The sequence below is a fragment of the Leiobunum rupestre genome, chromosome 2 (genome assembly GCF_980474605.1).
Source record: "Leiobunum rupestre chromosome 2, qqLeiRupe1.1.hap1, whole genome shotgun sequence".
NCBI lineage: Eukaryota > Metazoa > Arthropoda > Arachnida > Opiliones > Sclerosomatidae > Leiobunum > Leiobunum rupestre.
Window position 1 is genome coordinate 30,090,539 of NC_143385.1, and position 26,545 is coordinate 30,117,083.

General features: G+C 36.6%; 1 protein-coding gene across 1 annotated transcript; it reads right to left on the bottom strand.

Moving 5' to 3' along the window:
• Positions 1-4,641: 4,641 nt before the first annotated feature.
• Positions 4,642-5,769, bottom strand: LOC149957302 (FMRFamide receptor-like). Its single transcript, XM_090166960.1, has one exon. The coding sequence runs from the start codon at positions 5,767-5,769 to the stop codon at positions 4,642-4,644; it is 1,128 nt and encodes a 375-aa protein (XP_090023086.1).
• Positions 5,770-26,545: the final 20,776 nt, after the last annotated feature.

The window sequence follows — 26,545 nt, forward strand, 5'->3', positions numbered from 1 at the left end:
CTTCCATTAACATACTAACCACGCGGACAGTTGTCCAAACTGGACAGGTGCTAAAAGCGGCAAAGTTTACAGTCATAAACACCTTTCCTCTTCCGTTTTCATTTTATATTCAGAATTTAAAGTTAATCCTCCAATAGACTCATTTCCTCGCAAAATCTAGCCTGTTCTGTCGCGGTATCGACCAATTTCCAAATCTTAAAAGAAATATGAACTTAATCCAAAAATCGTCTGCTAACACTCTAAACTTGTTTTTAAAGTAACTAGCGCCAATCGTCCTTAGCTTGAATTAAACCATGTGGCAGAAATTAGAACTTCATTGATACCCCAAAGACATGGAAGTTCATACTCCCTTTAAGGAACGACGTTGGAACACGAGACACGTTATGACGGGGGGGGGGGGGTTTGTCTTCGCAAAGACTGGCTTCAATAAAACATCTTCATGGAAATTTTCCAAGAAGTAATATTTCCGAGAGCCGGGACCTTCAAGTGACATTTTATATAGTGCTTGTTGCAATAATGGAAACATTTTACCTGTATGATATTCAAAAAAGGTTTCGTTTTAAGCAGGTTGCTTTTCTTGACATATTAAGGCTTAGAAAATAAACTACGTTCTGTTCACAGTTGAAACGTTTCCATTATTTCAACAAGCACTATATAAACAGTAACTTGCAAGTCCTGGCTTTCGGAAATTTTAATTCTTGGCGATTTCCTTGAAGATATTTTAACTAAACGCCAATCCTATTGTTGGAAACTAGCAACAAACTTACTTAAACTTGATTATAAGGTCTAGTGCGACCTCCTGTTCGATTGTACAGTTTGACTTCGGGGTAACATCAACTAACGTGTCTGATATAATGGCCCAGACGATAGGAAAATCTTGGTGGAGCTTTGGGGTACGTTCAGCAGCGCTCATCGGTGACATCGGTTTCCTACTGTACGCTTTTTCGCGATTCCGGTTTTGACGTCACGATAGTCATCGGTTACTCACCGAAGTCATCGGCTGGAAGAGTCGGTTTTTCCGATGACTGACGTCATTACTGACGTAAAACTACCATAAAAGCTTCGCCATTTTAAAAAACACCGATGACTGAATAAAAGCGTTTAGCAACTTACGACGTCATTATGACGAAAAAGCTCACCGGTGGAAAATATCAAATCCATCGGGTTTTTTTCCGTTGGGTGCAGCTGCTGAACTTACCCTTAGTTTCTGGATCAATGTGAAGAATCCTGAAATTATCACTTACCACAGAAGAGTACAATATATCGAAATTCTATTTGGAAGAAAACAAAGCGCGTGGCGAAATTCTTCATTTAGCGAGTTTCTAAAACTATATTACATCGAGAAAATTATTGATTAATTAGTTCATATTCCTATGAAGTGCAATGTTCACGTGTCACATGGGTAGGAAATGTAACTCTTACATCAGTCTGTTACATTCACAAGCCAACGAGCGCGCGCTACAGTCGCGATATATATAGGTTTTTCTAGCGCGCGTGCAAATCGCTCGTGCGAAGAGTATACTAATATAGCTGGGTCTTGTGATGTAAGAGCAACATTTAACAAGTTGGGCAAGAGCACGTGTTATTTCATAAAATCAACTATACGCTTTGTCGGTTTCAAACGAAAATGACACGCAGCGCCTCTCGTGGTGAGATCACGCGTAACTTGGTTAAAGGTTTTTAGCCGCCCCCATTGAAATCAATGTAAAGTTGGTGATAATTAAACGTTAATTAACCTACCAAATGGTTCACAATGTGTCTTTAAAGTAGACGAAAATTTGAAGGTGGTGACTCTTGCCCAGCCTTAAGCCTTGGTTTAATCTACCGCGTATTTTGAAACTTAAAAACCCGAGTACTATCTTTAAATGATGGCGAACGCTAATTGTAATACGAAACAAATAACGAAATACGTGGGATTTTTGGCGTTAAATGGACTTAGAACGTATTTCGTTATTTGTTTCTAATTACAAGGAGCGTTCGGGGTTTTCCGTTTGAAAATACGCGGCAGATTAAACCGAGGCTTAGGACTGGGCAAGATTCACTGCCTTTCATTTGCTTTCTAATACGCGGGTTGACAACGCAAACTTTACCTAGACGAGCAGATGTTCGATTATCTACATGGCGCGGGAAAAATATTAATTTCGAATGTTATAAAGCGACAAACGATTACGACAAGTTACGCGTGAGCTTGCCCCTAGAGGCGCTGCGCGTCAATCGCTCGTACTCTATAGCGACATGATAAAGATCTGAAAAGCGATGAAATATTAAAAATGGCTTACTTGGTGCCATGGTAAAAACAGCTTTCATTCTTAAAATGGAGCGAAATATTTCTACATTTTACACATCTTTTGAAATAATTTTTAATTAAAAATTTGATAAGCCGAACCTGTGTGGGTTCCATTTCTCGTGTATTTAAGAACATTTGCAGCTACAGCCACAAAAGCAATTCGTATCTTTATTACTAAATAATTTTCGAAATAGAGCTATTCAAGGAACAAGTGTGAGAAATTCCTGCCTAAGAACATTGTACCGAACTTATAATTCCGCTTGGGCATATTTAGACACTAGGGGGCTGTTTGCTGATAAATATCAGAAAATCAATTTGGTGGTAAATTTTCAATTTGTCATGCTTATTGGTATTTTGTTATTTATGGTATAAATTTATTTCAAACCAAACTGGTGGGATATATTATTTAGTTTATTCGGTTCAGTTGGAAACCCATGTTTAAACACTTTTCCAGAAGAATAGTTTATATTCTTCACGTAGGTGGAAAATTAACGGAAATTGCATAAATACAGCAACTTAAATCCACGAAGGATTTCGGCTCCAATAACATTTTTAATATTCTTAACGCGGAAACGAAATTCCATTTGAGAAACAGCCATCTGTTGGAGATTTTGGTAAGGCGATTATGCTAGCTTTAATCCAGAGAATCGATTCGTTAATGTCCGGGGTAGTGGAAAGAACACGACGGATAACCAACCACCCGTGGATGGGTTGGTAGGAACATTTTAGCGTGGGTATATCCAGTTTTTTTATTTTATTAAAATTTTTCTTACGGGTGGGTGGCTACCGTTGATAACTTGATACCCGCCAAAATACATTATAAAACGTTTTGCATATTTTATTTGGTTTTGTTTTTTTTTCCAACTGCAAAATGTAGCGATGTCGACCATTTAGCTTCCTATATTCTCATTTTATATAAACCTTGCTCGAACGTATCCAAAATGTATGAACTAAAATATTCATAGTCTTTGCGAAAGCCGAAGAGGTCCATACACATTTAATAAGCAATTATACGGAAAACCAACCTATGGGTACCTTCGGGCGGGTAAAGATTTTATCAGGATTAGGCAATCGGGGCAATGGTTGATTTTTGTGGCCACCGATATCAAAATTAAATTATCTACACTGAAAATTATCAATAAGTGCAGTGACGTAAATTAGGGCTCTGAGGCCACCCGTAGAACTGGTTTTGGGGCCAGTGTCAAAATTTGGTACAGCTGATTCCCTTTTACGACTGACTTCATTAATTTTCGTGATTTCACAGATTTTTGGTAATTTTCATTATCATTCCAATGATTTCTTTTAGCTGATAACTGTGTGAGATCAACTGATTCCCTGCTTTACAATGATTTTCGTTATTTCTGATTCAAAGAAAATAAATTTTTTCAAATAATCTATTAACGAAACAGGATTTAAAACTGATTATACTAACTTGGATTATTGATTTGAAACCCCAAATTAGAGGATTTCTGTTACGCATTTTCATGAAATGGCTCGTTTACACCTACTTCCTTAGAGCCATAATCGCCATTTCTTCTAAGTATATCATTCAGAAATTGCATACAGGAAACCAAAATTTAAAGAAAAACACTGAGATGTTCGCTTTTATTGAGTTTTATTTATACTAGATGGCGCTAATTTACTCTTTTTGTTGGATGGGAATACGCACTTATTGATTTGTTGAAAAAAACTTCGAAAACTATTTTAGGCGATATTCTATGTAAAAACTATAACTAATAGTTCAATACATAAAAAATTCGGCATTATTATGACGTTCTTTACGGAACAATTTTAGAGTACCTCTGCAATAATCCACTAAGCAGCACCAAAAATGTCAAAAGCGATAGAAGGCAGCGGTCAATATCGGAACCCTTTCTGGCCGCGGAAAAAACTATAGATTGCATTTCCTTTCGCGGTTTTAAGGTAACTAAAACTTTCTGATTTGATGATTATTTTCGCCATCTCGTATTTAAAAATCAACCTCTTATGGCATTAGCCCTGTGGAAGGCTTTTCTCTCCAATTTGTAGTTAAAAATACTCGTTTAAACTCATGTATTCTTAGAAAATATTAACGAAAAATAAATCTAAATCTTAATTCACTGATCAGCTTTATATGAGCACTCTTTATTTTTACACGGAGGGAGGATGAGGTATGATTTGGAATACAGAGTTAATTAAACACGTATTGTTGCGTTTAAGGATATCTTGGCGCAAAATTTTATGGTTCCAAACCACTGAATTACCTGTCGGACATCATTAAAATACGATCACTGGCTTTCTTAAAATTTGGAACCAGGAGTAACATCAGAAAATCAGTGGATAATATTAAGAACGGATGCCCTGTTTAGACGGTGTTAGTGATTCGAAGCATCTCTAGATTTGATTTTACTAGCTTCCATGGAGATGCTAGTGATCCCGATTTGATTCGTTTGTCCGCTGGACACTGACGACTTCGGGGTGGTCAATCTGATGCTCGTCCACCTCACGCTGTCCCGGCTGTAATAGGCCAGTTCCGTCACGTCCTTCCGGCAAAATATGTGCAGCAGAAACCTCTTAAATCGATGTCCAAAGAGACAGTAGACTACCAAATTGGCCGAGGAGTTAATAACCACGAGCAAGTTCGAAGTGTACACGATATACGGGATATCTTTCTCGAAGAACTCTAAGATGTTCGTAATGGGCGCCAAGACGTTACAGAATATGAAGATGGCCACGACCCCGAGTAACATGACGGCTAGTCCGAATTCTTTCTGAAGACGTCTCGAGAGCAGCCGGCGATCTCTATTAGCCGAGTGAACAGTCTTCCAGATGAGACCATTGAGAACGGACAGAACCGCGAAAGGTATGACGTACATGACGAGCAAGTACATCCCGATGTAATACACTTTGAAGTACACTTTGTTCTTGCGGAAATCGGACATGACCACGTTATAGTAGGTTTCGTTAGTGCCCGGATCAAAAAAACGCGAACGTTGCACTTCGAAACACCGTGGCACGTTGTACGCGATGGCGAATACCAAGACGGTTAGGTTGTAGTACCTGGCTCTCCTGTAGGTGCAGAACGAACGAGCTTTGAGTGGATGGCATACGGCGACGTACCGCTCGACGGTCACAGCCACCGTGGTCCAAATGGAACCCGTCTGAGCTACCAGGGCCACGGGGTACAGGAAGGTAATAATGAAAGGAGATATCTTCCAAGTGTATTCTCTGAGGAACGAGGCTTCGCTTCGACCCAGTGATCGTAACCCGAAGAGAAATATGGCGCAAATTAGCACGGCGATGTCGAACATGGCCAGTCCTTGCAGGCAACAATTGACCGAGGATTTCATTTCCGGTCGCGAGAAAACGCAGAGCGATATGACGTTGGCGACAATTCCGAATACGGCGATGGTGGTCAGCGATATTCCGACCACCACCAATTCAAAAGTGTCAGCTTTCGGAAAACCCGTTGAGTTCAAAGTGCTGTTTTCACTTTCGTTCATACTTACTACTCACCAAAAAAATATCCGGCGAAATTATTTTCAATATGGCTGCTCAAACTTCCGGTGTCGTGGTACAGGATAATGCAGTGAATGACAGTTACAGTAAATGATGTAACACGCAAGCCAAGAATTGAATATTATTAAATGTATTTGAATTATACTCTGCTTGGTTAAGTTTTAATAAATTAGCCGCTTCTTGTTCACGTTGAAGAAGATGATGTCAATTATCAGCTTAACGCGCAGTAAATGACGTCAGATAATTTAAAAATTTCCTTCTTAGTTAAAATTTAAATTAGTTCGTCAACTTAACAAACTTTGCCACGTTCCTGTTTAGCAATTTATCCAACAAATTTACTATTTACATTTCCCAAAATTTAAATTGACTTTTGATGAGGTTCGATAAGGAGGAAGCGGTGTTAATAGACTTGAGGAATAGTTTCGTCCATCCGGCACGATGGCGATATTTCATCTTCGCGATCTCGTCTGATCCTCAGTCATTAGTCGTTTATTAGCGCCGATTCTCGTATTAGATTGGGTTACGTGTCAGAACGGGAAAATCTTTTTATATTCCCCGCGGACGAGGATCGGTGTGCTCTTCTAATCTATTAATAGTGTCCTGGACTCATCTCATTGAAAATATGACGGCGTTTTCGCGAAGTTCCTCGGATATCGACCGCTGTTACTCATTTCCGTTTTCTGGGTAAAAGGATTGAAGCGTCCAGATTTCTCTCTATTCAATCCTGAAATTGCGGTGTCGTAGATTCCACGAAATCATTTATATTATCAACAACAATATCGAGATGAGTCGCTTGATTAGAAACGTGTTCGTTATGACGTCGCTCGTTTATTTGCCATTTTAGAATTTTACGCGTTTTAATTTCTCATTTAATTATATTTATTTTCCGCCTTTAATCGCCCAGATGGTTAAATGGTGATTTTATGTTTTACCTTGACTGTTTTCGTACAGCTACGATCTGAAATTAAACGAATATAAAAATTTAGTAAGCGCAAAATTATTATATTACTTGAAAGACACAAACTAAAGTATTTTAGGAAATTCACAATTTATTTGAGGTAATGAACAAATTATTTAAGGTAATGCACAAATTATTTGAGGTAATGAACAAATTATTTGAGGTAATGAACAAATTATTTTTGGGAACGAACAAACTATTTGAGGGCATGAACGAATTATTTGACAAAAAGCACAATTTATTGGAGGGAAATTAAGTACAATTTATTTTAGGGAAAGTACAATTTATTTGAGGGACAGTACAATTTATTTAAGGGAAAGTACAAATTATTTTAGGAAACGCACAAATTGTTTGATAAAATGTTAGAGATTATTTGAAAAAACGTAAGAAATTATTTGATAAAACGTTAGAGATTATTTGAAAAAACGTAAGAAATTATTTGATAAATTGTAAGAAAGTTTTGTCTACAATTATATTATGCTCGAATTTACCCACATATTATTTTTTGTATTTTCGCATGGGGAAATACCTCTGAAACAAACCTAGATCGAATACAAAGACTCCAAAAAAGAATTGTTAGGATAATTAAGAGAAAACCCTATTTTGAACGGACAAAAAATTACTTTTTGGCCCTCGGTTTACCATGGATAGTAGAGTTTAGAGGATCGGTAAACAGCCGGGTTTTTAGCCCACGTAAACCAATCACACTAAGGGAGTCGTCCAAGGTTATTTGAAAAAAAAAAAACAAGTTTCGCTAAGAGAGGACGATACTGTTCGAAAAAGAAAAAAGATAAACACGATGTACATTTTTACGCCAAAAGGTATTTTTTCACGTTTTTATAGATTAAATATGATATACTAAATATAGTTGATAGTTTTGATTGAATTAAAAAACCAAAATTAAAAATGACTAAAAATTTAAAGCGCAAAAAATTACGTAACAATGTCAACCGCATTAGATTGTCATTTTAAAATTTTCAGATCACGTGGTACAAACGACCTTGCAAGACTCCCTCGGAGTCTCTCGAGCTGATTGATACGCGGGGAGAAATAAAATGCACTGTGGAAGGCTATCGAAAACCTGTCCTCTTAATTTACTGTCCATGGGTTTACTAAATGTACGCGAACTTTTTAAATATAACTGTTTAATTTTTATCCAAAAGTCACTGCTATGTTCAAATAATTTGTTTTCCCTGGCTAATAATAACCTAAATTTAGGATCTAACAATTTTTTACATATCTCATATTTAAGCACGACCAAAAAACGCAACTCTAATTTTTACGAAGGCATTAAACTTTACAACTCTATACCGAACCATTTCCAAATCCCAAACCCTTTCTTAAAAACATTGTGCTCTCCTTGAGGGTTTTGCGAAGAATTTCGACAACGCCATACAATCTTAAGATTGCATTTTGATTAGTTTTATATTTTTATTTGAAATATTTACAAATTAAGTTTTTTCCCTATTAACGCCTCAAAAACTAAGCTAACCGCATTGTGAGTATGCGTTTAAAACGTTGAAGCCTTCAAACTGCTCATCGCGCCAGCCCACACAACTCCTATTTACTTTTGGTTTGCGTTTCAAATTTATTTCAAAATATGGTTTTAAAAACTGAGAAACTTCGTAGGATTGAATTTTTAACATACTAATGAAGCATGGATTAAACACTTCGGTAAGTATATAAACGAAATATCATTGCACTCCCGTTTGTTTGCCCCTGGATAGAAAACAACTTCCGGTTTGCGGACTCGCGCCGCTAGGTGGCAAGGTTACAGATTATTTTCGCTCGTGGAACATCCTTTAGTGTTTAATCCATGAATAAAGTAACATTAATAAAAAATTGCAGTTTTTTAGGAATTAATTTCGACGTATAAATTTTAAGATTCTCTGCCTTTTAATATCAAAATGGCTTTCCTCAAAGGAATCATCCTCCATTTTAAAATTAAACTTTAATTAGTTCCGAGATACATATCTTTAGTCAGCTCTAGATGATTTTTTAAATTTGATATTAGCGTTTACAATTCTAGGAAAGAGGTCACGGTTTTAAGTTCATGATATTTAGCAACTTTTACATTCGACATTGTACCATTGTTAGCGCTCGTGTAGCCAGGGGAATTGCTATTTCGATTGAAGCCTCGGAATAGTTTCAGCAACACAATGAGAACGCAGCTAGCGTTTAAACACGCTAATGCAGTGTTGTGTGAGAATTTCATTGGACGAGCGTTTACGCTGAACGTTTTACGGGCGGGGGGGGGAGACAATTTCCTAATTTTCCCCTTCCAACGGCAGCAGGCGCTAAAGCGTCTAGCCAGCGGCGGCCCTAGGGCGGTGCGAACGGTGCGACCGCACCGGGCGCCGTCATAGGTGGGGACGCCGAAACGGGATCAGGACGACGGGACCAATAACTTTTGACCGCAAGACCGACCTCACAATGAGATCTCGCACCACCAGAAAAACTTGCTGGGGCCGCTACTGCGTCTAGCCAATGAAAACTGTACACGACTTTTGACGGGTTGCGTTCTCATTGTGTGGGGTGCTGTGCAGTGTTTCCACTTTGCGGCGAAAAAGGGCGTTTTCGGCGAACACTGTCTCGGTGGGCACCATAAATTTTAAAACCGGCGAAAAGGCGAAAAAGCGGCGAAAACCATTGAAAACGGCGCAAATTGCGGCGAAAATATTTTTCGATATTTTCAGTCAGAAAAACTAAAACATCGTCGTCTCTGTAGTCCCTCTACTCTGCCCCCTATGTCCGCCCATTCAATTTTTATATATACCAATGAAAAATGTATAACATTTGAAGAAATAAAATGCATTTTTTTTATATAAAAAAATATTGCCCAAATCTAAGATTGGAAATAAAGAGAAGTAAAATATGCAGTGACACTCACTAAAAAAAATTAAGGTAAATCTATGGGGGGACATTGCGGCGAAAACGGCGGCGAAAATCGACTATAGAACCGGCGAAAACTGGTAAAATTGCCCCTAAAATAGGCGAAAATATCTACCGCAGAGTGGAAACACTGATGCTGTGTTTGTTGCTCCTAGGTTTCAGCAGGTCAGGCTTCGAACTATACCATTACGTTTTCGATGAAACGGCTGTTGAATACTTGTAGTTTGATGACTTACTATTTATTAAGACTTTTAGATACCCTTTTTATGCTAAATTAAACTATTCGCCTGTTCTGGTAGAAATAACGACTCTACACCATGAGCAACTCGTCAACGTCAGAGTAATGGGGTTACTCTTTTTACTTATACTAAAAAGCGGGAGTAAGGAGATAAAATCGTCTGCTTATTCGGAATTTAGCTGATAAAATATTCACACGCGGCCATTTTGCGAAAACGTTTTCACCCCTATTCGGACTATTCGACACTACAGAATCGGAGCAAAATTATGACCCTACTCCTACGCATTGTAACCCGGCCACTTGAATTAAAGGCAATAAAAGTCGCTAAGTGACTTGGGCCTAGGTTATTAAAAGTATCTAACTAAAGTAGATCAATTTACATTTTGAATAATTTCGATACCCCGAAAAGTGTTTACCCCGCGGCAAAAGATACCCTTGCTAACCATCGGACATTAGATCTTGCAGGTATAGCATTGTGCCGGAGATTGTCCGTACCAAATATCGATTTTATTCAGATTTTATTCCGACTTTCCAACATTCACATATTTTCGGTTTCCTTTTCCAAAATCTGTTTATACTTTCCTTTTTCTATTTTTTTTCAAACCGCTTTTAAATATTTTTCAATTCCATATTTTAAAAAACAGTTCTTTTTTAGAACTTTTCTTCGGTCTAGCAAAGTTGCGCCACAAAAAGGCGATTCAAAATAGGAAAACCAGAAAGTGAGTTGTTAAAGCAAATCGTGGTTTTTTTAACGAAAGTTAAAGGAAGCGTAGCCAGATGCTTTTAAGCCTTTGCGTGTTTTTTTTATATAAACTTGACTGCAGGCGCTGCAGGTCGATAAAAACTGAAAACGTAATTTTAAAGAAGATTGAAAACATTTTTGGATAAACTTTTAAAGTTTTCAGCTACAAAATTAGAGGGTTTTTATCGTCTTGTGGAGGTGTTAATTTCCTAAGTAAAGCCTTATAAGTTTTATAATTAAAATAACATTTCAGAAAGCGTTACATTCCGGTAGGGACTTGTAACTTCTCGTGGGATCGGACGTTTTGAAAATAAAATTTACGGTATTTGCAAATAAGGCGATCTTTTGTTTTTTATTGGAAATGCAGATTTTTCTTAAAATTTAAATGTATTTTTAAAACCTAACGGGATTTGTGTGTTTTTGATGTGGATTTTTTTCCGCGATTTTGTAGATTTCAAATTTTTTAAAAACTCAATTGTTTTTTAAATCCACAGATTGATGTTTTTTGTTGGGTGGATTTTTGAGATAGTTTTGTGGATTTGTGAATTTTGCTCTGAGATATGGTTTTTTTAAGTGGATTTCGTCGAAAAAATTAGGGATTGGTTAAAAATACACGATTTTTTAAAAAATACCGAAGTATTTCGGATTTCTTTTATGTAATTTAGATTTTCCTGAATGTCCATTGTCCAACCATACGCGTTTTTTAAATTTTAGAAATCTATAAATTTTTGTACAACCTTTGGGAAATACACTATTAGCAATAGCTTCATATTTTACAATCTCTGACAAATACACCTTTAGAAATCTGTCCATTTAATCAAATTATTGGGAAAATCCGTTTTTAGTCATTGGTTTATTTTCTGCAATCTTTGGGAAATACTCTTTTCACAATCAATCCATTTTTTACAAACTCTTGGAAATAGGCGTTTAGCAACTTTTTCATTGTTTCAATCTTTGGGAAATTAGTTAACAATAAATTTTCTTAAATTTTTGGGACAATACGCTTTTAGTATTTCATCAATTTTCCCATCTTTTGGAAATAGTCTTTTAGTAATCTATAAATTTTGCAATATTTTGGAAATGCGCTTTTAGTAATCTATAAATTTTGCAATATTTTGGAAATACGCTTTTAGTAATCTATCAATTTTTCAATCTTTTGGAAATACGCTTTTAGTAATCTATCAATTTTTCAATCTTTTTTAAATACGCTTTTAACAATCTATCAATATTTAAAACTTTTGGAAATAAGCTTTTAGTAATCTATCCATTTTCAATATAATCTTTGGGAAATACGCTTTTAGTAATCTATCAATTTTTCAATCTTTTGGAAATACGCTTTTAGTAATCTATCAATTTTTCAATCTTTTTTAAATACGCTTTTAACAATCTATCAATATTTAAAACTTTTGGAAATAAGCTTTTAGTAATCTATCCATTTTCAATATAATCCTTGGGAAATACGCTTTTAGCAATCTATTAAATTTAGGAACGGCACATTTAGGGAAAGAAGACGTGACAAACGTTTCATAAATTGAAGAAGGTAAGTTATTTCAATCGCAGCTGTGGTTCGTAAGGGAGCTCCCAGCAGCGCTCTGGAAAGCCAAGATATTACATTTTTCTTGCCTTAGGGCTAAAACTTTAAGTGTATTACAAGCCACAGCCATCTAAATAATAAAAGTAGAGTCATTATGGCTTTATAATATTATTATATTTTTTTCCGAGCACGATAAATAATTCAAGAAGAACAGTTTTAAAAGTCACTAGCAGACGACAAGATGTACTACTTTTCTAGACCAACAAATACTACCAAGTCTGTATTTCTAGGTCTGTTCTAGTGGAGATATTTCTTAAGTCATGGCCCCTAAGCATAACCCTCTGCTAAGAACTATTTTCAATACCGACAAATACGTAAAAGCATTAGCATTGTTCCAACACTTAGCATCTTTTGTGAATTCTAATTCTTTCACGCTGTCAAAAATCCCTAACTTGAAATTCAATCTATTCGAAAACTCTTACTCCGTCGTTCGGTGCTATAGCTACTATTTCTTTTTCTTTGTTCCTTGCTGTGAAAATCTGACGCAGTTAATAATTAAATCTCCATGCTTAATAAAATGTAAATTTTCCTCTCTTTGAATGCACCGTCTAGTTTTTGTACCGACTGATAAAGGAAAAAATGCTTTGTGTAAAGTTTCCACGAGTGAAAGAAAATGAACGTAAGTCTCATTCCAATCGTTTCACGAGAGCAGTGCTTCCGAAACACTTTCCTGTATGAACGGAAATCCGCACGGTGCTCTGAAAATCAGACAAAACCCCAGATTTTATATATTTGATATATTTTTCCAAACCAAATGATTTATAAAATAAATGTATTTGTATTTTTAGGCTTACTCTTAGAGCACATAGTTATACATAGTTTGCATCCCTACGTCATCAATAACGCAGTTCAGGGGCGTAGGAACGTTCTAGAAGTTGAAGGGGGCAAAGAGAATGGTTTGGAATTTTTAATAGCGTGTAGCTTCTCCGAATGCATGTGTACTGTTTATTACTATAAAAATTGGCGGGAAAAGACTAAAATTTAAACACAGATGAGGTTCCATAAGCTGTATATGCTTTTAAAATGAGAATTTGAGCCTTTTGAAGATTTCAACTGACCAACAAGTTGGAGGGGGCAATAACATGAGTTGCCCCTCCCAGCCAAGTTCTAGGGAGGGGCATTGCCCCTCCCCCCCCCGGTTCCTACGCCCCTGACGCAGTTCCAAGTATAGATATATGCACCAAGAATAAATTTGTAATATGAGCAAGAATGTACCGTACAATAACGCCATTTTGCTGGTGTAGATTTCTTATACTAATATGCAAGGGTTAACAGTTTCAATAATCTGTTTGCGGATTTTAATTATTTTAAAATGATTAAGAATTTAGTTTCACGTTAAAAATGGTTACCTGCCTTGTTAAAAATTGTTCGATTAGTTCCATTAGAAAGATAGTCCGAATATTGTCATTTTATTTGATACCGAAGGTAATTGTAAAAGGGATCAACACAAAGGCGTAATTTGATAAACTTTGCCAACCTCTTTTCGTAGATAACCAACAAAAATGGATACCTATTTAGTAGCTATTGGTGAAATGTTTTGATTTTTTGACTCCCCTCCCGGTTTCCATGGAGATCATAGGCCCCTCCCTTCGGTGCACACTATGTATAGAATAAATACATATATTCTTGATATAAATGTTGGTACTAAAGGGCACGCGAAGTACGGAATAAAATTGTAGACTAAACTAAAAATACAACAATATAAATACAAAAAATAGTCTTATCAGGTCATTTACACGTTATATTTTTTAAAAAATTATAAATTAATTAATAATAATAATAATTAATAATCAAATATTTCAGACATACATGTACAGAAAAATTGAGGTTTTGTATCTCCTATGATATATTAAAATAATGAAAACCGGATTTTCTTGAAGCAATATCAGTGTTTAAGTGTATTTTTAAAATAAGACCGATGTTCAGTACTGACGGCTGCCGCTAGGTGAGGATCTCTATCAGCGTTGTGAAGATTGAATAGAGAGTAATTAAATTTTCATCCACACTGAGCGAATAACAACCAGGACGCTTCGCAAACATTGACTTATTATTAATTCGTATCTAGCCCCAAATAAGAAATTCAAATGATAAGAGTTGTTGCATGTTAAGAGTTGAAAGTGAAATCGATTATGCAAATACCCAATTCGTTACACATGCACTGCTCTGAAAGAGAACTTCTTAAAATAAACTGATGGAGGTTTTGTTATTTTGTTAAATTTGGATTGGAGAATAACTTAAAATGAAGCCCATAATTATTTTACAAAAATTGTTTTATGGAAGCACGAAGAAAGTACTTATTCGCAAAATTTATTCTATATATATAACATTTAATATTTAATGTTTTCTAAATATTAAACAACTTTTTAATTGGCTTAATTTGCAGCAAACTAATTAAATGTTTCGGGGGAGTACAGGATGTATTTCGTCCCAGGAAGATAAAAATTGGGTCATTAAAACTGAAATTCAACACAAAGCGAAGTTCAAAAAGATCTTAAGGAAACCTTTAAAAATGTGTTACTGCAACAGACCCAAGTGTAATATCTATTTAGCAATATAACACAATAATCAATCATTCTTTCAAAATTTAGGTCCAAAAATTTACAAAACATTTTTCAGCTTTTTGGAATTGTAAGATTTCTAAACCACAAGATATTAAGAGTTATTTAAAAAAATCCCAAGAAACCACAAGTTGCAAAAAATTAAACCTCAAATCATGAATGAACTTGGAATGCTTATCCTGCCGTATCGCGTATGGTAAGATCACTCTGACGGCTTTGGCCCCGCCTACGAGAGAATAAATCCCCTTTGCGCGCGCTCCTCTCTCAGTTTGTTGTTTGTTAAGTTCACATACTGACGTCAAAAAAACCGACAGCCACATCGAGACGAAAATCTGCCGCGATAAGCTGAAATATATAATTTACGGAAAAGCTATTTACATAAAGTTTCACCTTAAACTACTTAAAAAGGAAATTTAAGGCTGCAATGATTACGGCAACTGCAATGGCCTCGTAATTAGAGTAATCACTTCGTAATAATTTGGTAATCGTTGCAGTAGATCCGTAATCTCTGTAATCGTTTATTGGTGAAGTAATCGGTCAACGGAATAAAATGTGTTGTTAGCTCAATGTTACCCAAAATTTAAAAGACCGCCATTTTGACATCTTGAAGGTTTAGATTGCATTTGTAATGTACTTATTTTTCATAAAATTTTAAGATTTTAGCATATTTTCGAGATAAACATTTTGTAGGTCGAGGTGGCCATTTTCTAGGTCAAACCCTAATAAAGACCACTTATTTGGACCCTCCTAAATTAGCTCCTCGATGGAAGTAAAATAACACGTTATGTGCAAAAAACCGTCTTCTACGGTAATAGTTAGTGTAGGGAGCTGTGGCATGGATTGCTTGGCACTTCCTCCTACGCATTGTAACCCGGCAGCCTGTTTAAGGCATTAAAAGTCGCTAGATGCAGTGGCGGCTTAAGAAGGCTGGGTCCCCGGGGCGGCGGCAGTGTTTTGTGACACCCTCCAGAACCATGCAGACGTTTTCACGGGTCCGTCTTCTTCAAGTTTAATCGTTCTGTTTTGCACCCCCCCTCGAGCTTCTCCGATGGCACCCCTGGCTACCCTGGTACCCGGGGCGGACCGCCCCCTCACCCCCCCCCTTACACCACCACTGGCTAGATGACTTGGGCCTAAGGTGGTGACTTGTGTATTCCTAAATAATAAATAAATTTGAATTTGAATTTGACTTGGGTATTAGCCTAGCTGATTAAGTATATTTAAAATACCATGAGTGTAAGTAAAATAATATTAGATAGAATAAATAAATAACAGAAATAAAAATTGTTTCGAAATTAAATTTCAAATTTAAAGTAACTATCTCGATATCGTCCTTATTAATGCCATCCACGCATTCGTTAAAAAGAAATCACCAGCCCGGATGAAAAAAGGGAAAGACACACCGCTACGAGCCATGGACCCTTCCCCCTCCTCAGTAGCGGCGCTAAGGTTTTTTCACAAATGGGCTAATTATTTGGTGGCCCCTAAGATTTTGGTGGCCCTTCATTTAGTGACCCCTTAAAAATTTTCCAGGAAGCGAGAAGAGCAAGGTCGTTTTAAGGTCGTTTTATTGTTGCGGCTCTCGTCGCGTTTACTGGACCCCCTACTGACCTTGTATCCGACCTGGAGGGGACACGTGCATGCCCGGGGTTTTTCCCTAAATTATCTTAAGCCCCTTTCTTTTCAATTCAATTTTATCTCCCTCCCGAATCTATCTGTTTATGGTCTACTATCTTCTTGAAAGATTTTTTTTCCAGAAAAACGTTTCTTGGCAAAAAATCTCTCAGAAATGCATGGGGGCCAAAGCCCACTTCAGCCCACTCTTAGCGCCGCTACTGCCCCTCCTTTTCGGACGGTAAGGCGGGAAGGCACTCCAGTTCGAGCCATGTCCCCTTTCCCTCCCCTTTCCGGACAGTGTGTTAGAATTTATAGCCCGGTGTACCTAGTAACAAAGACTTTACCACCGGAAGTCTATCATCATAGTGCCCTACGCCAGCGTCCACACAGCCCGGACAGGTGACAAGTCCAGCATGGGTAGTAGTATCCTACTACTGATGGTCACGCCTTTGACGCAAGCCACTCAACCCAGCAGAAGGTGCAGCAACGGGTGGACCAATCTTCACTTCGCACACAGCAGTGGGATTTTGAATGGGTGCTATAGCAACTCCAGCCGACACCCTACCCAGTGTTTCTTTCAGGCATCTCTCCGGGGGGGGGCGAAGCCACCCCCCCCCGGAAAAAGTCTACCGCCCCCCCCCCGGAGCTTCCCCTTTTTCCGACGCCACTATCAGGCGTGCAGGGAGTGCTACGCTCGCCACTGTATACCAGCACCTTCGGATGTCTGGAAAACCCCCCGAAGAAAATTTTCTGAAAGAAACACTGACCCTACCTACAGAGGTAAAGAGTCAAACCCTTTGGAGAGAGCTCTTAAAGGGGAACGACGAGCACACAGCAGGCCAAGTAACCCGGCCCAGCTGCCACCGGAGATCCCGGTATAACTCCAAAAGGCCGGGAAACAGGACTGCCGTGCCCTCATACGGAGGCTCGCTGCCCCACAGCAGGCTACCCAATCCGCCGAGGCGGCCAGTGTGCACGGACCCTCTCCGTTAGCCTGAGCCGAAACCCTGTATCCAGACCCTACCTGACCGAAGTCGGAGGTGGAGATCGGACCATTTGACCAGAGCTAACATCTCCCAGTGTGCCACCGCCCTTATGGGTTACAAGAGCCGGACCCCGACTCCCCGGTAAAACCACCCGTTATTGCACACTCTGAACCATTAAGGGCCCCCCTTTCCGGACAGTAAGGGTTGCAGACACTCCAGTACGGGCCATGTCAACTCCCCCCCCCCCTTTCGGATGGTAAGGGGGGAAGAAACTCCAGTACAAGCCATGCCCCCTTTTCCCCTTTTTCGGATGGTAAGGGGGAAGACACACCGGACGAGCCATGTCCCCTTTCCCCCACTTTTTGGACGGTAAGGGGGGAAGACACACTGGACGAGCTAAGGCCCCTTTTACCCCCTCCCCTCCCCTTTAGTTGCAGCTCCATTTTCTCTGTCCTCCTAAATATTTTCTTGGTAATTTAAATTAGAACTTTTGGTTCCGAAATTTTTAAATAATTAAAATGAATTGATAAAAGATTCGAGGTCGATTTTCACTTCGTTTTAACGAGTTTTTCGAAATACACGAAGCTCCCAAACACCCCTTTTCAAACCGATTCGCGAGAAATCCGAAACTGGTACAAAAGAGCTGTAGTGAATTGAAAGTGGGCAGTTTAAAACCCCTGGGAGGGTGAAATTGTCACGTAAAGTCGAGGTTGGATGTCCTCGAATTTGATACCAGGAAGTTTCGTATAGAAAATACCGATTTGAAATTCAAAATCTTAGTGTTGTGGGAGATTATGAGATTTTACTTCAATGCGGCTGTCTCGGGAACCGGGTTCTTGGTTTTTTTGAAAGTTTAAAAAAAATTTCAAATTTGATTTAAATTGTATTTTCATTGGTTTTGTATTTTATTGATTTTAAAAATTTGCTCTTTTTCTTGACGAATCGGTTAATAATTTGCATGCAATGTAAACTAAAATTTTAAATTAAGCTTAATTAAATTTAATTACTACTTCTTATTTAATTTACTCCGAAATGGCATTATTTGAAAACCTATTTTTGTTCATTTTCATAAATACATATACATCAATTATTTAAAAAGTCATTAGTTTTAAATCAATTTCAGACAACCGTGTTCGTGATAAAAGAACCACAAATAGATATAAATATAAGTATTATATCAATTTATACACATTACTTTGCTGTATAGATGTTTGTAATTCTGTAAACTACCATTTAGAAAACATAAAGAAAGCACATAGGCACAGGACGATTTTACACCTAGGTGCACACCTAAAGCACCCGATATTTGGAGCCTCATTTGGTGGAATTTCCACCATCTTGGAAAATGGCGAGCGAAGTAATGAAAAATTCGGATAACTCGAAATGTAATATTTCCGCTTTTATAACGTTGTGACGTAGCACAAACTGGAGGCTCGTAAACAGAATCTGAAGTACACCGTCGGCGTCGGAAACCAAAACTAATACGAAAAAAGAATTTTTACGTGTTTTTAAATTTTATGTTAAGTTTTTAGGAGGCATGAATGTCCACTATTTTAGGTGTGGGAAAAAAGCGCTGCCAGGCATAACCTTTTCGACTAACAAAAAATAGCAGTGTCATGAGATTCCGATTACTTTTATTGAAATACAGCGAAATGTGGAGGTAGAAAATTATTATTATGCGACATAACACATATGTAAACTACCATTTAGAAATAAAAATAATTTTGACAAATATAATTAAAATTTCGCTTAATAGTTATCTATGCAGCGTGGAAAATGGTGACAAATATCATTGAAATTTCGCTTAATAGTTATCTATGCAGCGTGGAAAATGGTGGCAAATATCATTAAAATTTCGCTTAATAGTTATCTATGCAGCGTGGAAAATGGTGACAAATATTAAAATTTCGCTTAATAGTTATCTATGCAGCGTGGAAAATGGTGGCAAATATCATTAAAATTTCGCTTAATAGTTATCTATGCAGCGTGGAAAATGGTGACAAATATCATTAAAATTTCGCTTAATAGTTATCTATGCAGCGTGGAAAATGGTGACAAATATCATTAAAATTTCGCTTAATAGTTATCTATGCAGCGTGGAAAATGGTGACAAATATCATTAAAATTTCGCTTAATAGTTATCTATGCAGCGTGGAAAATGGTGACAAATATCATTAAAATTCCACGTAAAATTAAGCAAAGCTATTTTTTAAATTATGAAGCATATAATAATTTCAAATTGTCATATTTTCACCATATAAGAAAATGACATCATGCATGGAGTTATTAAAAATGTTTTTCTTAGTGGTTTGCGACAAAGGTGGATGGTAAATGTAACTTAAAATTAGATGAAACTTATTCGTCATCATTTAAGGCACATTCGCTAAAAATTGTTTAAAACCATATGGAAGACTGAAGTTTTAATTAAATTAAACATTTCATTATTTTTTAACTAATAATTCATATACTTAAAACCATAAGTAACATAATAACAATAAGTATGACACTTCCTATTGCTTTAATGCTAATTCTCTAACCAAACCTTTTTTCGGCACTGGTACTCTCTTCAAGCTGTGACTTGGACTCGCGACTTACTGTTTTGGATGACTACTGTTTGATAAAAATTTAAGCCTAACATCGGAGAGCACGTTCTGGAGTCGCGAGGGGCTTTGGCTTTGTTTTGAAGCCCGCGTGCGAATCGTGCGTGATAAAAAGAACATGAGCTCGTGGCGCCGAGAAAAACTTTTTTAATTTTTAACATTTTAGCCTAATATTCCGCCTATCTATCGGAAACCAGATATTTCGGCTTAGCGGAAGTCTCGCATATTTTAGACACTAGAGGGCTCTGTGATGAGAAAACATCTTGATTACGCAATAACTATGAAAATCAGTTGGTTCCAAATCTCGTTAATTGTCATACTTATTGTTATTATGTTACTTATGTTAAAACTTAACACGAAAATGCACGGCTTTAAATCATAATTACTATATATTTTTAAAAGGGTTCTTTATCCGTCAATGAAATCATTGATAACATAATTGAAGTCGAGTTTTCAGAAAAAATCTCTGTGTACATCATTAATAATTTTTCGGCCACATACATAACGAAGGCATTTTAGACTATCTAACATAACGTGGATAAAACAGAGTACATGACGAGCCAATTTTCTGTTTGGACGTATCTATAGAAATCAATTTTATGCTAGTTCATCTAAATGTTACTTGCATCTTCAATATCCAAATAAAACAGAGTACACGACGAGCCGATTTTCTGTTTGGACGTATCTACCGAAAACAATTTTATGCTAGTTCATCTAAATGTTACTTGCATCTTCAATATCCAAATAACGTCTGTAAAAAGACTGAATTTGGACCAAAATAAAAATTAGTGAGATAAGATTTTTTCAATGATGGTAATTTAATTTAATTACTGTGGGGCTCTGCCCCCGTATGTTTTTCACTGAGGGGCCCGAACCCAAGAGCCCCACGGCATCTCCGCCACTAGCCTACACTCTTGCTATTCACTCGATGTGAAACTTCGTGAGTTAGCTGCATTTTTAATGATTTTTGTCCCCCATTTACCTCGTGATGGGTATTTTTCAGTCCTAAATTGTGCAAATCGGTTAAACGGTACTAAAGATAACTGGGATTTAATGAGTTTGCCGGCCATTTTCCAAGTAGGCAGAAGTAAAATAATGCTATTGTGCCTCGCTTTTATGTATAAATGGTATTTTGTATTTATTATTCTTTATGTTTTACCCCGCAAACGAGCAGCCCAAATTCTATGAATTCACTAATTTTCGAAAATTGTTTAATTTCTTCATGGCTCCATGAAATGTTTTGAAATTTAATAATAAGGTTCTCCGTTTTTTGAATCTGCTATTAAACACATAATTTCATTTTACCGACATTTTGGGCCCTAGATAGTGCAAATCGGTTCACCAGGAACTACAGAACTTTAACTCTCACTTTATTGCCGACATTTTGTAAGATGACCGAAGAAAATAAATATTTTTAGATATAAACTATCTAAAGTTCCCGTAACAAAAATAATATTTTGAAATTTAACAAAAATATTTTTCATTGTTGGGCTAAGACAAAAGGTAGTATCCTTTTTAGCGTCACCCGGTAACCATATCTCCCCACGTCCGCCGGTGAAATTGTATTGATCTATACGACGCGTATTCGTTCGGCCCGACAGTGGCGTCGCTAGGGTGTTTTTTGGCGGCGCTTGAGCTACCTGAAAAATTTCCGAAAAGCGCCTTCTAAAATTAAGAATTTTTCCAATTCACTTGGCGATAAGTTTCTTCAAACATAAAATTGGGCATAAAAATTTTTATTTTTCCTAGTCGGCCTCAATGTTTCCACTTTACAAACCTCTTTGGGAGCCCCCCCTCCATATCACTCAGTGGGACGCCCCTGACAAGTGCTTATGGCTTAAGCGCCACCAGTTTTGAAATCCTGGTGACGCTACTGCGGCCCAATAGATGCGTCGTACATTCAAATCCCGGAAAATTACCGGATACGGGAATCCCTTAAATCTCCAAGTTTCAAAACAATGAAGCATCAGGAATAACTGCGACGTGATTTATTCATGACGGGCCATATTCAAAATTAATGACCTGTGAAGTGCTAAGCCGGATTAAGACTTAAAGTTGCGAAGGCTCTAAGTTTCGGCACGTGTATAAATCTGTCATCAGAAACGGCCCATTACTCTCGCAAGAGCGTCACGGCTCGAAACGCAGCCCCGAGAGCCAGGATCAATATATTTACATTCGAGTAGTGTAGCCAAAAAACGTTTTACTTCCGCCTAGGCCAACCTAGGCCGTGGTATAGGGGCCCTCCAGGGACCGTAATTACTGTATTCGAAGGCATAAATATATAATATCAATCGTAATTTATATTGGAGAAATTCCTAAGTAGAAGATTTTGTTTTAAAATTACCAAAATTTCTGCTTGTTAGTTTACGGACGCAGCCTTAGGGCCCGTTGCAAAAGTTCGATTCTACGTCACGATTCTAGCTAAATGGGGCGTGTTTAGCCAGTTGGCGATCCTAGCCGAAAAACGCGTTGCAAAAGTATATTTTCAATTTGGCTGGCGAGAATTATTCCAAGCCCATTGGCGACTGCTCCCACGCAGCCGCCGATCGGCTAGAGCGGGAAAAATGGCTGAATTTATCGCGTTGCTTGATTTCAATGAATTGAATAATCGCGGTAATGAAGCTGTAGAACCTGATTTCAGGCGCGAAAGAGTACGGCATGAACGTCCAAATCCATTAGAGCTGTCTGAGAAGGAATGTTTACAAAATTATCGTCTTCCGAAACTCGTATTTATTAAATTGTGGACTGAGCTTAGGCCAGATCTTGAGCATGACGTATTGCGCGCTCGGCCACCGTTGCATTCTGCAACTCAGGTATGTCGTTTTTCTTAATAAACTCGATAGCTCAGTAGCGTAGCCAGGATTTTGTTTCGGGGGGGGGGCACGCCATTGAAAAAAAAGTAAAAAAATAAAAATATTTGTACGTACGACCATACGTTTCGGGGGGGGCATGTGCACCCTGTGCCCCCCCCCCTGGCTACGCCACTGCGATAGCTTAGAATAAGAGAAGGGTATTTTTTGCGTATATTATTGCCAAGCTAACCGCCATTTTAGGAGAGGCGTTTTCCCAGGGACTTAATCTAAATTTTTTGACCCAAAAGAGTTCATGAACAAATTTGCATTTAGCTACATTAGAAATTTACTGTTTAATTGGTGCAAATAACTATTTCGATTAAATATTGAAAAATATTAAATTTGACCCGTTTTTGCCCCCGGACAACAGCGTTTTTCCCCTCCTAAAAATCCTTAAACGACAGCCCTGAGTTTGCCATTTTGCAGTAATTTATCGTAATTCTCTTTATTTAAATATGACTTTTTTACGATTTAAACAAGGAAAACATTGAAGTAACGCTTTTATTGGGTATTTTACGTTTTATAAATTACCACAAAAGTTAACAAGTGTCACGTGTGCCCAAAACTTGGCAATTTTCTTCAATTTCCGTTTCATTATCAGTATAATAAAATTAGAAACATTTGTAAAAGCAATGTTTATTTTGAAATAGGGTAATTTAAATATAATTAATCGATGCAAAAGTATATACTGAAACGCGAATAACGTTTTGTAATTTAACTTTTATTTTAACTTTAAACTTTTAAAGTTATATTTAAAATAGAACCAAACAATCTACGCTTAAATTTGTGGAATTGCCATCTGCTTAAAAACGTACTATTTCCCCGCGTAAATAGCATCTTCTGATTGGTTAAAGAATGCGCGCGGTAAAAAATAAAAAGTAAACGAGTTTGCTAGGATCTCGTTTGGCTAGATCGCACATCGGCGACTTTTGCAACGCGTTTTTTTGGGAATCCGCCAAACGACCTAGCCGATCGGCTAGGTTTTTCAGAATGACTTTTGCAACGGGCCCTTAAATCGCAATGTTGCATAATTATCGCATATTTAGTCGACGATTGTTAAGAGCTTTTATTTAGGAATATAACCGTAGAGCTCAGACTTCTACGCTGAATCGGGGAAATTCAGGCCCAGACTCCTTATCTGCCTATCGGCCCAGGAGCTCTAAGTCGTGGCTCCGAGAGCTAGGATCAATATATTTACATGTAGTCACATATTTTGCTTAACAATAGATAAATGTTTGAACATTTATAACGAAATATACAAGTATTTTAATAAGCAGCCCAAAAGAAGTCAAAGTATTGTTAAATAATAGTAATATTATTTTATAAAGTCTATAATTATGATGCAAAAGTGTGTCAGTTAGTCGAAATAATTATTAATAGCTTTGTAAGGAGAGACGCACATTTGACATCATAGCCAAAAAAATAAGCGCCTCTAACGAGAAAAATATGTAATTGAAAGCCAATTGTCACGCTCCGGTCCGACGCCTCTGCACGGCTTAGGACAAAGGGCACGTTTTTGACTTAGTCAACCAAAAATTAGTAGTCATTCTAGAAACCTAGTTATAAACTTCAGCCATGTTCAACAAACTAATTTTGTTTGTTTACGTACAATAAATCATGATTAAATAAGTAATTCGCGATTAAAAGATCAATTCGTGATTTACTAATTAACACCGAGATGATTAAATCGATATTATAATGAATAAATAATGATTATATCGAATAAATCGATATCATAATGAATATATCATGATTATAACGAATAAATCTGATATTATAATGAATAAATCTGATATTATTATGAAAAATTTGATGTTGAAATGATGAAATCTTGGTTGAAATGATGAAATACGTGGTTGAAATGTAGAAATCGTGGTTGAAATGATGAAATACGTGGTTGAAATGATGAAATCTTGGTTGAAATGATGAAATCGTGGTTGAAATGATGAAATCGATATTGAAATGATGAAATCGAGATTCAAATGATTAAATCGGGATTGATTATTGATTGCATTTGAATCGTTCAATAAGGATTATTATGACACTAAAACACAGTGATCTGCTTTCGCTTTCGTCTCACAATTAACGAACTTCTCAGCGAGCTCGTGAGTAAAAATATGTAACGATAAAATATAACTATTCTTAGTTAACTTATTATTTAATTAATTTTAATTAAACAGTGTGATAGAGACAAAGTATTATTTCATAAACCATTAAGTATTTCTATAAGTAACGTGGCCTTCTTGCTTTAATGTAGCTTTGACGTCACTGTCCCGATCATACTGAACATTACAAGTCTACGAGCGCGTGCTAGAGTCACGAGGAATTTATAATTTTCCGATGAACGTACAAACTCTACGCTTAAAGTTTTAGAAATTAATTAATGCAAGTCAGTTTTTCTCGTCAGTTAATAAATTTTGATAAAATTAGCAGCCTTGGATGGAGTTTTTCTCAATGACTTTAGTCTAGGACACTAGTGTCCCAATGAGGGATTTTCATTATTTAGTAAATGGTTATTTCGACCTTCCAAAAGGTAATTCTGACCTTCGAAAAGGTTATTTTGACCTTATAAAAGGTGATCTTGAAATTCGAAATGGTAAAATCGAAATTGAACTAAATTCTTGTAATAAGAAATAACTCAAAAAAAAAGATCGATCTTGACCCTAAAAAATTTCATAATAGTAAAAAGAATCGTATTTGTTTAAATAAAGTTGGTGATAGTGAACCATAAAAATTCCAATTTAGTAATTAATAAACAACATAAGACTGACTAGACTCATTTAATAAAAATAGACATGTTATTATTTGACATAGGAAAAATGAATATCACTGAATAAACAAAGATTAAAAATATCTAGGACCCACATATATATATATATATATATATATATATATATATATATATATATATATATATATATATATATATATATATATATATATATATATATAACAAAATAACCCTTTATAGAAACTAGTGGTTTTTTGTCAAAAAAAGTTAGAGGAAATTGGTCTAGAAAATGAAAAATCTTAGATATTTATATAGTTATACGAGTTCAAAGACGTGACTAGCTGTGATACACCTCTCCCCAAACAGACCTTATTCGCTTTCCAAAAACCTGACTTTGACTTAGCTATAATTTGTGCAAAGCATTTTCTCATTCGTATAAAAACGCGTAGGTTTAGGCGAAAAAATCTCCATTATATAGAAATGATTTTTTTCCTCGACCGAGCCTAAAACCAACCATTCACAACACCTCTTGTTTACGCCCTGTTCACTCGAGCATGAAAGGAAAACATTCCATTTAAATTTTAAAGCGAAATCGACCGTTTTCGAACCAATTTCGGAGTCGTTGTGAAATGCAGAGTGTAGATTTGGACTTAAAAACGTCTTTAAAAATTGAGCTAAGTCTGTTAAAAATAAAAGTTTATAAAACGACTAAAATTGGACTTTTACTTTATTTCGTACCATTAAGGTCCTTAAAGAGGTCTAATAATTCATTTTAGACCCATTTTACTCTTTCATGTTTAATAAAATTCTTTTGGGGGTTTGAAAGGAAAGTAGCCCTGAGTTTAAACCCTTTCTAGTCCTTGTGCGGTATAAAAAGTTTTGTTTTTATTTTTTAGACGTTTTGAATACTATTTAATTCCCTTAAACGAAGGCAAAACTATACGGACCAATTTCAATACTAAGTTATTTCCTTTTTAAATATTTTCTTTAAA